General features: G+C 46.7%; 2 protein-coding genes across 3 annotated transcripts; both read right to left on the reverse strand.

Moving 5' to 3' along the window:
- Window positions 1–115: 115 nt before the first annotated feature.
- On the reverse strand, window positions 116–3,922 carry LOC109747274 (CST complex subunit TEN1-like). Of its 2 annotated transcripts, none has more exons than XM_073502829.1 (5): window positions 2,445–3,922; window positions 1,411–1,898; window positions 885–988; window positions 649–802; window positions 116–546 (listed from the first exon to the last, which is right to left on the reverse strand). In XM_073502829.1, exons 3-5 carry the CDS (start codon window positions 986–988, stop codon window positions 436–438), a joined length of 369 nt encoding a protein of 122 aa, XP_073358930.1. In that variant the 5' UTR covers window positions 1,411–1,898; window positions 2,445–3,922; the 3' UTR covers window positions 116–435. The 2 variants fall into 2 exon arrangements, with proteins under 2 accessions (XP_073358930.1, XP_073358928.1); XM_073502827.1 differs by having other exon boundaries at window positions 885–992; window positions 2,445–3,537.
- On the reverse strand, window positions 3,724–5,498 carry LOC109747282 (metacaspase-1). Its single transcript, XM_020306365.4, has 4 exons — window positions 4,872–5,498; window positions 4,449–4,779; window positions 4,036–4,357; window positions 3,724–3,922 (listed from the first exon to the last, which is right to left on the reverse strand). Exons 1-4 carry the CDS (start codon window positions 5,305–5,307, stop codon window positions 3,863–3,865), a joined length of 1,149 nt encoding a protein of 382 aa, XP_020161954.1. The 5' UTR covers window positions 5,308–5,498; the 3' UTR covers window positions 3,724–3,862.
- Between the last annotated feature and the right edge of the window lie 5,310 nt (window positions 5,499–10,808).

Genomic DNA, 10,808 nt, shown 5'->3' on the forward strand with positions numbered 1-10,808 from the left:
GCGCAGGGCCACAATAGTCCTCTCCTCATCAGTCCGATGTTCCTGACTCGCCAACGCACGATAGATTTTTTTTTAAGTGATGTAGTGGCGTAATGTAGCTGTTCTGTTCACAAAATTCAGGACCAAATTGCAGAGCATCTATTGTCACAAAATGTAAAAGAGAAGGTAATCTCATACAGGAAGGACACTCCGATTGTTCAGAAAGAGATCTGTAAGCCCTGAGATAATAAGAGCTCCTGGAGTTGTGAATAGCAAAAATAGCCTAGGGGAATAATCTATGCTAAGAAAATTCAGTTAACAACTACTAGAACTACTTTGCAGGCTTGCACCCATCTAACAAACCGAAGCACAGGATCATCACGGGTCAGGTGATTCTGCCCTCATGTACTTCAGAGGAACTGAACTGAGGCCACGAGAATGGTTCACAGCTTTGGATCACGCGCTCCTGGAGCTCAGCAGTCTGGCTTCATGCTGCCGTCGGATGATGAGAGACTGCTGGTAAAGGTTCAGGTCAAGGCCATCGACGTTACGTGCTTGCAGAATCGCCTGCAGGATGCCCGTAAGCAACAGATTTGATGCAGCATCATTTTTCGAATGATACCAGACATATAATTCACTAACAGAAGCTGGAGAAGGACAGAGAATTACGTCGTCGTTCGGCCGGATCAGGAGCTCGCCTATGAACTGGAATATAGAACCGCTGCGGAAACTGATGTCCCGCAGGTGCTGGGTGTCGATCTTCATCGTCGCGCTGCCATCTCGAATGACGGCAACTGCGGAGTCGACATCGTATGACTGAAGGCTGAAGAATTGCAAGCCAAGAAGGGTTAGCACGGTTAAAACTTGTAGTTTTGAGGAGAAAGCAAAGTAACGGGCAGACATACATTCCTGTTACCCGGAGGGACGCCCCTTGCTTGAACATCTCCGAGGAGGGCGCTAGCTCTTGCAGAGTGACAGGCACACCTGGTTTCAGAGTAGAAGATGCCATCTAGCTAGCACACGGGGAACAGGCAAAATGAGGCGACAGTCTTCGCAATCAAGAAAAGTACTGATACTGCTTCAACATTACAAGATTGTACACCGGTAGTTAATACAACTATGGTACTGATACTGTTTGACTGTATCAACATTTACCCTGCTGCTCAACATTATACCTGTTCAGATACATGAGACTGCAATATGCATGCTACTGCTGCATACTGATCTAGCATTGTAAATTCGTAATCTCAATTATGGGGAAGGAGGCAAAATGTATCAGCTACCAAAGAAGGGCTTCAAATCAGTAACATGCAATTCCAATCCCATTCGCATACAGTACATACAGTGATTCCAACATTCTGGCATGAGATCTAATCTGAAACTTGACTCAATCCTTATTTTTGCACCTGACAGAAACCGCTAACAACGTACCCTAATGCGCACGGGCTGCCTGATGAAATCCACAGCCCTGGCAAAGATTGCCTCCTGCTCCTCCACCGCGCGTCGCCGGCGAGGCGGCCTCGCCAATGCGCGCAAACAGTACAGCCGCTCGAGGCACGAGGACGGAAACTGGTGGACGGGAGGGAGGGAGGGATTGGGTCGGAGACGCGAAGATCGCCTGGGGGAGGATGGGTGGAAGGACGGCGGCGGGGGAGAGATTCCGGCGAACGGCGGCGGATGGAAACGGGAGGAGACGAGGAGCACCTGTACTGGTACTGTACTTTTTTTCTTTTTGTTGTACTGGTACTGGCACTGGCACTGGAAAACCGAAAATCCCTATATGACGCTAACGGCGTCAAATTGCCAGGGAAACGCACAGGCCGAGTCATCCGCTGGTGACCGACCGATCACACTACTGTCCAGCCACCACCACGTTAGATTTTGGACGAAATGTACCTTTGTATTCCCTTTGAACATCACTGCTTGAATAAATTAACAAAAACATCACTACATGAATAAATTATAAAAAAGCATCACTACTTGCATAAAGAATGTTGTTTATCTAAACAAAAAAGGCATCCTTTATAACCCAATAACGAGCGTTGTTTATCAGATGGAGTATTTTGTTTTCTCGGGCCGGTTTCTATAGGTTTTCTCGGTCGGTTTCTGTCCACAAAAACGTCTATTGGGTTTCCTTTACAGGTTTAATTTTAGAAAATATTGATAAATCAATTTTTTAAATGTTATGGATTTTTTGGATATAATTTAAAAAGTATGTCAATTTAATAAATTTTAGAAAATGTTCTCGAAATGTATAGAATGTTCTTGAATTTGATCCTTTATAAAATGTAAACATAATTTTGGAATGTGAGCATTCTCCAAAAAACATTTTAGAATGTTTTATAAAAGGTCTGAACATTTTTTTGAAAATTTTAAAGACTTTTTAAGACATGAACTTTTTTAAAAATTATGTTAATTTTTTAAACATTTTTAAGGCATGCCTCAGCACCGCATTGCGTGGAGACCTGAGAAGTGGCGGAGGTGGAAGGCGCCTCTAGTTGGTACACTTAGTTGCATGGTGCCCTTTCTGCCCACACTTGTGGCAAGTCACATCTGAGAGCGGGCGAGACTGAGGAGGATCTCCTGTCCTCGGAGCATGAGGCCTCTCCTGATAAGCTAGGTTGGGAGGGTGGGAAGGACCACGATCTTCGAGCTGCTTGTGTTGTTGAGGACGAAATGGAGGACCTGGAGCCCAAAATTTTTGCTGCTTGTGAAAAACCCGAGAGGACGAAGAAGGTGGGGTGGAGTCCCTGAACCTCTTCCTTGAAGCTTCCATCTTGTTGTTAGCTGCTTCTTGCTTAAGAGCCAAGTTGAAGACCTCACAATTAAAGGATGGAAAAAAGTTATGAATAATCGCAGGGAGCTACTTGGAGGCAACATGGTGCGAAGCCCACGAATTGAAGACATGATAATCTCCATTCTCCATAATGTAGAGTCAGGGGCTATCCTGTTTTATGCTATTTTACCTTAGAGAGGGTAGCAGGTCCTAGCTAGCTAGTACTCATGATCATGTGCTAAGAACAATTAACTAGTACGTGTTGGTTATGAGTATGATGAAGAGGAGGAGTTGTTATTATGATTATGATGATGAGTGATGTGCTATAATGATGAGTTGTTAGATGACTATGATCATGATGAGTATGACTTGTTATTATGATAATGATGATAAATTATTATTATGATGATGATGCTGAGTTGTTATATCATGATCATAATGATATAACAATCTCTAAATTGCTACTGTATCAAAACTTGTATAGCAGTATATAAATACGCTACAAAACAATAGAGAAATGGAATACAGACATGTAGTAGTAGTGCGGATCCTGAGCTCGTTACTACTATAACTATCTGTAGCACTGGTAGGGGCCGGTGCTACTGCTATATGAATTAGCAGTAGAGTTTGCATGAAGCGTGCACTGCTAAACTTTAGATGTAGCCCCGTACTAGTAGCTAGCACGCACCCGCACTATTGCTATGCCAAAAGCCCGCGCAACTGCTAGAATTTTCTCTAGTAGTATTTGGTTTTATGAGGATTTAAAAACCAAGATTCTCAATGTTTAAGGTTGAGCCAGGGCATCAATACGTTTATAATTCATTCTCATTTTTTGCATGGGACCTAAACATACACCCAAAACTTGAAACTGTGTCATTTCTTCTATGCAGTAATGGTTTCCATTTAAATCTTGCTAGTCATTGGCAGGTGATAAATTATCCTTCCGCTAGTTCAAAGTAAGTGGACGGTTTAGAATCATCTGGAACCACTCAATATTTCTCTTCAGTTACACAACGAATGCAGGATGAGCTTAACTACTAAACGGAGAGATCACAAGTGACATGCCGAAGAACAGTGCCAATCAGAAACACGGTTATTTTTCCATATTTACAAGATAAACGGCTTCCTGTAGATGTCGAATGCTTCGGACGCGCACAGCTGAGGCTCCTGCAAAATTGATCGAGGAAAGGTGAGGATGAATTAATTCTTGCGATTTGAAGTAGTTAACCTTAGTTAGTTTCAACAGTAATAATAATAAGAGTAGCTAATTGATGGATTACCTGTGCGCTGCTGAAGGTGATGACCCGGCGGAAAAAGGAGCCGATGGGCCCAGGGATGCCGGAGTCACCGCCGTTGTCGCGGATGGTGGCCCGCATCGCGCTGAGCAGGCGACCGTAGGTGGTGCCCGGCTCAGACTCCACCGCCTTGATGAAGCTGTACGTCATGGCGCCGGTGGAGGTGGAGCCCAAGAACGCCTTCCTGTCTGACTCTGCGGAGGTTTGGCTGTCCCCGCAGCCGCTGAAGGAGATCGCCAGGCCGCCGCTGGTGCCTTTCTGCGCGTCCGGTTGACGGTTGTGGTTCTCCCATTGCCAGTACCCAGTTCTTGATTCCACGGAGGACAAAATTACGGCGAGGCAAAGCTACAGTCCGTGTACTGGAAATTAACTAGGAGTAGATTAGATGGTGTACGCACCTGGATATGCGACAGAGGTAGGGGAGATCGAGGATGGTGCCGCTGTGGCAGGTATCGATGATGGCGTGGAGCTTGACGCCTGCGCCGAGGGGGCGGACGATGGTCTCGTTGATCTCGTCATCGAGGATCACGCCGCGATCCTCGAAGTCCTGAGGGCAGAGCGCCTCGTCGTAGCCGTCCACCTCGTCGCCGTTGTTGTCCAGCTTCTGGACGCCGTGGCCGGAGAAGTGGAACACCAGGGAGTCGCCGGAGGTGCAGCCCTCCACCAGCCACCGCATCGCCAGCCGGATGTTTTCCTTGGTCGGCCAACGGTACGGGTCCTTCTCCTCCTCTGTCCATGGGATGGGATGGATGCTCACAAAATCGAGCTTTACGTACGTGTTCAACTTTGACGAAAATGGTTTCTTTGTTTGCTTTGCTTACGCGTGAGGGCGAGGATGGAGTCGCCGGGGAAGCCGAACCTCTGGCGGAGCAAGTAGGCCATGCAGTTGACGTCGTTGACGGTGCCTTTGAGCTCGTACTTGGTGAAGCTGTAGCTGATGCCGACGAGGAGCGCCCGCTTCTTGCCGCGGGCGCGCGGGTAGCTGGCCGGCAGGCGGTACGGGTCGCCGGCACGCATCGACCCGGAGGACGCGGGCGGCGGCGGCTGCGGCTGCGACGGAGACCCGAAGAGCAGGCCCTTGATGAAGCCCACGGCCTGGTGCAGGCCGCCGTTGTGCTGCGGCCGGCGCTCCACGCGCGTCGTGGTGTGGCAGAGCGCGCAACGAACGGAGCGCGCGCCCGGCGGCGCGGAGATGGACGCGCCGCAGCGGCTGCACCATGTTGTCCGCGTCTGCCTTGAGCTCGCCATGAATGACATATGTGAGTAGCTAGCTAGCTAGACAGGCGGCATCAAGTGAAGAAGAAGGTACGTATGAAGGTGATGAGTTCATATGTGTCAGTGTTTCTGCGTAGGAGATGGAATCGAGCGAGTTCGACAAGTGGACCCTGTTGCGGTGTGGTGCGTTGTGGGTGGCCAATGGCAAGGTGATGGTATTCCCCGATGCTCCCTTTCGGTTCGTCCATATGGCTGCTTTATTCCGACGAGCATTCGATGCTTCATAGCGACGTGCGGGTAAGAAGGAATCATATTTCATACTAGGGGTAACGCGTGCTTTGCCGTGCAGGTTCGTTAGCTGTATATAACTATTTTGTTTTTCTCATTGGTTATTGTAGCAACTCATAATTCCACGCATACAATCATTCCGAGCATACGACGGAGGCGGTCGAGCAAACGCGGACCCAAGGGCCCTATTAGCAAAAATGGTACACACATGGCCGCATGTATTATTCCATTTTGGTCCACTGAAACATGTGCTTATAATTCAAATTCAAATTATGAATATTAAATGTCTAAAAAAATAATTAATGTATAAAAAGCCAAATGAACCCTGAATAATTCCATATTTCAATACGACACTTATATTTATCTATGTTGCATGTAGAAAAAAAATCCAAGACGAGCATTCGATGCTTCATAGCGACGTGCGGGTAAAAAGCCAAGTGACACTTTCCCTATCGCAATCACGAAACTTCTTGTGTGAAGCTACGATTTGTAAGAGGCTTGTACTAAAGTTTGCCTTAAATTGGATAATTTTTTACCACAATATATATGTGCCATGTCATGACACCATTGTCGGTGTCAAAACCGGCAGATCTCGGGTAGGGGGTTCCAAGCTGTGGATCATGGATCGATGGGTAACAGGAGACAGGGGACACGATGTTTACCCAGGTTCGGGCCCTCTCTATCGAGGTAATACCCTACTTCCTGCTTGATTGATCTTGATGAATATAGGGTTACAGGAGTTGATCTACCTCGAGATCATATGTTGTGGTCTAAACCCTAGAGGTATGATGAGTAATGTCATAATGATCTAGCATCTAGCCTGGCCTTGGCTTATATAATGTACCAGAGGCTTAGGATAACAAGAGTCCTAGTCGAATACGCTGGTGGAGATGAGTCCTTGTCTTGATCAAGTCTTGTGGAATCTTCCTCGTGTATGCATCGGCTGTCCGAACTGGCCCATGAGTAAACGGCCATGGGGTCCTCGGCCCAATCCAACTGATCGGGAGACGACGTGGTGAGTACCCCCTAGTCCAGGACACCGTCAGTAGCCCCCTGAACCGGTCTTCAAGTTGGGGACGCTCCTCGATTCTTCCGAACTGTTCTTCATTTTCGGCCGTCGGTCGTGAAAACTGGTTCAACAAATCTTCTCATCTTTAATCTTGAGGATCGCCGAAGTGAATCCGAAGAGCTTACACGTCGGGTATCCGAGGAGCCCTTTAAGTCTTCGGCCTTTATCAATGCCTTGTTATTTTTATGCCACGCCTCGGGTTTGAAGTGTTGCCCGTGCGGCGGTGTCCTCTTGCATCCGAGCTCCAACGCCGGACTGCATTCGAGGTATCTTTTGCAGCCGAGCCCCAACGCCGGACCGCTTCTGAGCTCCAATGCTGGAATGTATCCGAGCTCCAATGCCGGACTGTATCCGAGCTCTAACGCCGGACTATGTCCAAGCTCCAACGCCGGACTATGTCCAAGCTCCAACGCCAGACTGTATCCAAGCTCAAACGTCGGACTATATCCGAGGTGTCATAGATCACCTTGGTTCAAAAAAGTTGAAGGAGTTAGCCGAGCTTAATGCCGGAAATGTCCTCTATGGAGCTAGCCACTTGCATCCGAGCTATATCCCGAAATGCTTTCGAGGTGGTTCAGCACCTCGGTCATAGGCTGATTGTTTGCGGATTTTATTTCCGACTTATGCAATTTTTTTTCTTACGAGATATGTAGCCAATAGCCCTCAAGGTGTGTGTCGGCCTAAAATTCCGAGATGCACTCTAGAGGAGAGAGTGATTGGCGGACGGGCCCTTGAGAGAGGGTTTTGAGAAGTCGTCGTAATATACTAGCTTGATGCCGGATAGGTCCATATGGTACCTATTGTTGTCCGAAGACGCGTTTGCGCATAGTTCGGTCAAGCCGAACACTGAGCACTTTGAATTTTCTGCATTGAATAGGCAATGCAGTAGCCCCCGAGACACTGGTCGGGTGGCAACACCAGATCAGGGGATCGATGTACCCCTTTAATATTTGTAAATGATAAGCACGAAGCCCAGTAGCCCCCGAACCTTAATGTGGGCACGGGTGACCGAATTAAGGATCGATATCCAGAGTAAAATCACAAAGTATGTGTAATGATTCTATGTATCCAAGTACTCTACATCATTAATGCTCGGATCCGCATTGTACAAAACTTTATTGACCGACCATCGGCTTCAACCTCCTCGGCCAGCAGCCAAGGAGTGTTTGTCCTACTTTATAAAGCCTTTATGAGGGCAAAGATTTACGACAAACAAGGCAATCCGGCCATACAGTTTTATAAACAAAGGTACGCAGAGAGATATGTTATATTACTTTTTAACGTAAGAAACATCTTCCAAAGAAAATAGTCCTGCTATCGGTTCATTTCTTTGGGTTGTCATGCTAAGCATGATCATGAAACCTCAGCTCCGATCAATGTGGGAGCAAAATATTGAAGATTTAGTTTGGGGAAAGTTCCTGAACTATGTGGTCTTTAAAGAACCTAAATGTTCACTTCCGTCGTTGCCGACCAATTATATCCTTTAAGATCGCTAGCTTTCGGCTTCACCCAGTCTGAGGTACTAACTCGGATGACCCGGTAGTAACAATCACAGAGGTGCTCCCTTTACCGCCTAGCCGAACAATCGGGAACGTAGGGGTAAGCACAGGAGCCAGGCAACCCAGCTTGGCCAAAATCTTCAGTCAAATTGATGCATATTTATGGCTTTATAACGATGATTATGGAAGGCAGCCCTCGTATATTAAATACAAACGCTGATGATATGTTTATTTTGACTCCGTTGCGACCATTTATCAGTTGAAAGTGGCCCATCGTCGGCTTCCACCCCCTTGTAGATGCTACGCAGGGTGTTTCCGTAATAACAAAACAACCCTTAGCCGACGTCTCGGTGCCCAAAGGCGGTTGTGTTAGCGGAAACGAGGCAATCAGATATGCGGGCTTTATAACTTTCACTTAGTCATAGGAGCTTAAAGTTGGGAGGCCAGCTACTAGCCCCTGTTTAGTGTTCGGCGACAGACGAGGTCAAGCCGAAAACACTTCGGCCAAAGTTATGAACGGCCCGTCATTTAACACATTCATCGGACCGCTGACCAATTTACGCTTATTGTGACAGTCAGTTTTCGGCTTTCTCCACTGAGGTGCTTAACCATGCGAGTTGGAAGCACAATCGCAGTGGTTCTCCCTTTGCACACCTAGCCGAACAAAGCGGAACGTAGGAGGCAAGCACAGGAGCCGGGCAACCCAACTATTTACCAAAGACACAATTTGAAACCGATGCATATATAGCAATATCCGAGAATGTTTTTGCCGAATCTATAAAGGTGTCCGGCGTTGCACTGCGAGACTTATGCTGGAAACACACAAAAAGTTTAAAAGTGCCATATGCTTGGATAACCAAAAAACTTCAATAAAAACTTGACGTCCGAACTAGATCAAGTGTTCGGTGCCAATCTGAAAATTGGTCTTAGAAAAAAAAAATTGTGCTTCTGTCGTGCTTTAAAATGACACATCCTATCTCAAGACTTTAAGTGGGTCAGCCTACGGCTTCAACCTCCTATCCCGAAGGCGGAGTACTTCTCGTTAGGCCAGTTTAGCAAACTAAACTCTAGTGGCTTTGAGAGAGAAATTAGGCTCCCCGGCTATTGACCACACACTCGCGTCGAAAAAAGGAGTGATAGAAAAAAAGGCTTTGCAACGACTAAGAAGAAGAACACTTATTATAAAACAGCTCATATTAATTTAAGAGCCCCCAAGTGACTTGGGTAAAAGAATTTTATGTATAATGATAGTATGTACCGAAGTACTAATATCATATATGTGTTCACCCGAACTTTAAACGCGTCTTAACCGACCGTCGGCTTCTCCCTCTTCGGTCAAGGGCCAAAAAGTGTTATGTACTCCACCTGTCGAGAATATCGATGGTGTTTCCGATAACCAGGCAATCAGACCATAAGGCTGTAACAGACAAAGCGCGCTCAGGGAACTTATGCTATATTACTAACCAAGTGTAAGAAGCATCTTCGAAGAAAATAGTACCTCACCGGTACCTTTCTTCGGTTGCTCATTATTACTATGAGACTTGTGCAATAGATTGTATGTACTCATGAGTTCCGTTGTGTGCCGACCATATTGAAAACAATAAGAGTGCTAGCTTTCGGCTTCACCCAGTCTGAGGTCCGAGCTCGGATGACCCGATCGTGACAATCGCAGAGGTGCTCCCTTTACTCCCTAGCCGAACAATCGGGAATGTAGGGGTAAACACAGGAGCAAGGCAACCCAGCTTGCGGAACACTTAAGTCAACATGGTGCATATTGTGGCGTAATACACGAACAAGGAACGAAGCCATGCAAGTATAATCATATGCAAAGTTAAAGGCTTCATAAAGGAAGCCCCCAAGCAAACGGGGTATTTGAATTTGTGTGTCACAAACAAAGTTTTGACAAGGAAGTTTTCACAAACAACTTTTTGCAAAAAAGTATAATGCTTGGTCGAACCGAACACAAGTTAAAAATTTAAAACTTTGAGCATGAAAGCGACTTAGCTGGTTAATGTGTTCGGCATTGATGACGCGGTCCGAGCTTGGTGCGGGACGAGGTTCCATCCCCCAAGCCGGTCCCGAGGTGGCGGAGCAAAGAGCTCGGCACTCCGAAGTGGTGACATAGCATGGCCAATGCAGGCCGGCAGAGTGACGCTGAGGTCCCTGGCGTGGGTTAATGAAGTGTTGACGAAGCCCCCCGTCCAGTCGAGGTGGCGTGGTATGTCAGTACGCCGAGGTGGCAACACTGCCTGACCCGAATCATTTACTTGTGCACAAAAAATAGTGCAAATCGGAGATAATAGTAATAATAATAAATTTAAAAAATGTAGCATAATAAATAATTTATGCAAAGTGAATAATTAAAAGAATATGGCCCATGCGCCGAACAGCCGACGAGATAGAACCCTCTTGATGATGCCGAAGTCCCCGAGGCAACCGAACATGTCGGTATAGCAATTCGACCAACAAGGTGATCATGCGAGCAAATTTATGCCGATTGGGACGACCACGTCGGCTTGCCAAAGTGACCGCGTGACGCAGTCGAAGTCGATTACCTACACACATAAAATAGTGCGGTCCAAAAAATAATAATATAAATTTATATAAAATCCTTGCATTATTGCTTTACGCAAAAATAATTTATTTAAAGAGATGTGGCCTGGCGCCAAAGTCAATGTCGATGCAGG

This window comes from Aegilops tauschii, chromosome 1, assembly GCF_002575655.3.
Source record: "Aegilops tauschii subsp. strangulata cultivar AL8/78 chromosome 1, Aet v6.0, whole genome shotgun sequence".
Taxonomy (NCBI): domain Eukaryota; kingdom Viridiplantae; phylum Streptophyta; class Magnoliopsida; order Poales; family Poaceae; genus Aegilops; species Aegilops tauschii.

What these genes read in the sequence shown, in the direction of transcription:
- LOC109747274 (XM_073502829.1), bottom strand. Translation starts at nt 988, where the DNA reads ATGGCATCTTCTACTCTGAAACCAGGTGTGCCTGTCACTCTGCAAGAG. An exon ending in TCCCTCCGGGTAACAGGAAT is followed by an intron (nt 803 to 884) that starts GTATGTCTGCCC and finishes GCAATTCTTCAG; the next exon opens with CCTTCAGTCATACGATGTCG. An exon ending in TGATCCGGCCGAACGACGAC is followed by an intron (nt 547 to 648) that starts GTAATTCTCTGT and finishes GGCATCCTGCAG; the next exon opens with GCGATTCTGCAAGCACGTAA.
- LOC109747282 (XM_020306365.4), bottom strand. Translation starts at nt 5,307, where the DNA reads ATGTCATTCATGGCGAGCTCAAGGCAGACGCGGACAACATGGTGCAGC. An exon ending in CTCCATCCTCGCCCTCACGC is followed by an intron (nt 4,780 to 4,871) that starts GTAAGCAAAGCA and finishes TCCCATGGACAG; the next exon opens with AGGAGGAGAAGGACCCGTAC. An exon ending in TCACCTTCAGCAGCGCACAG is followed by an intron (nt 3,923 to 4,035) that starts GTAATCCATCAA and finishes TCAATTTTGCAG; the next exon opens with GAGCCTCAGCTGTGCGCGTC.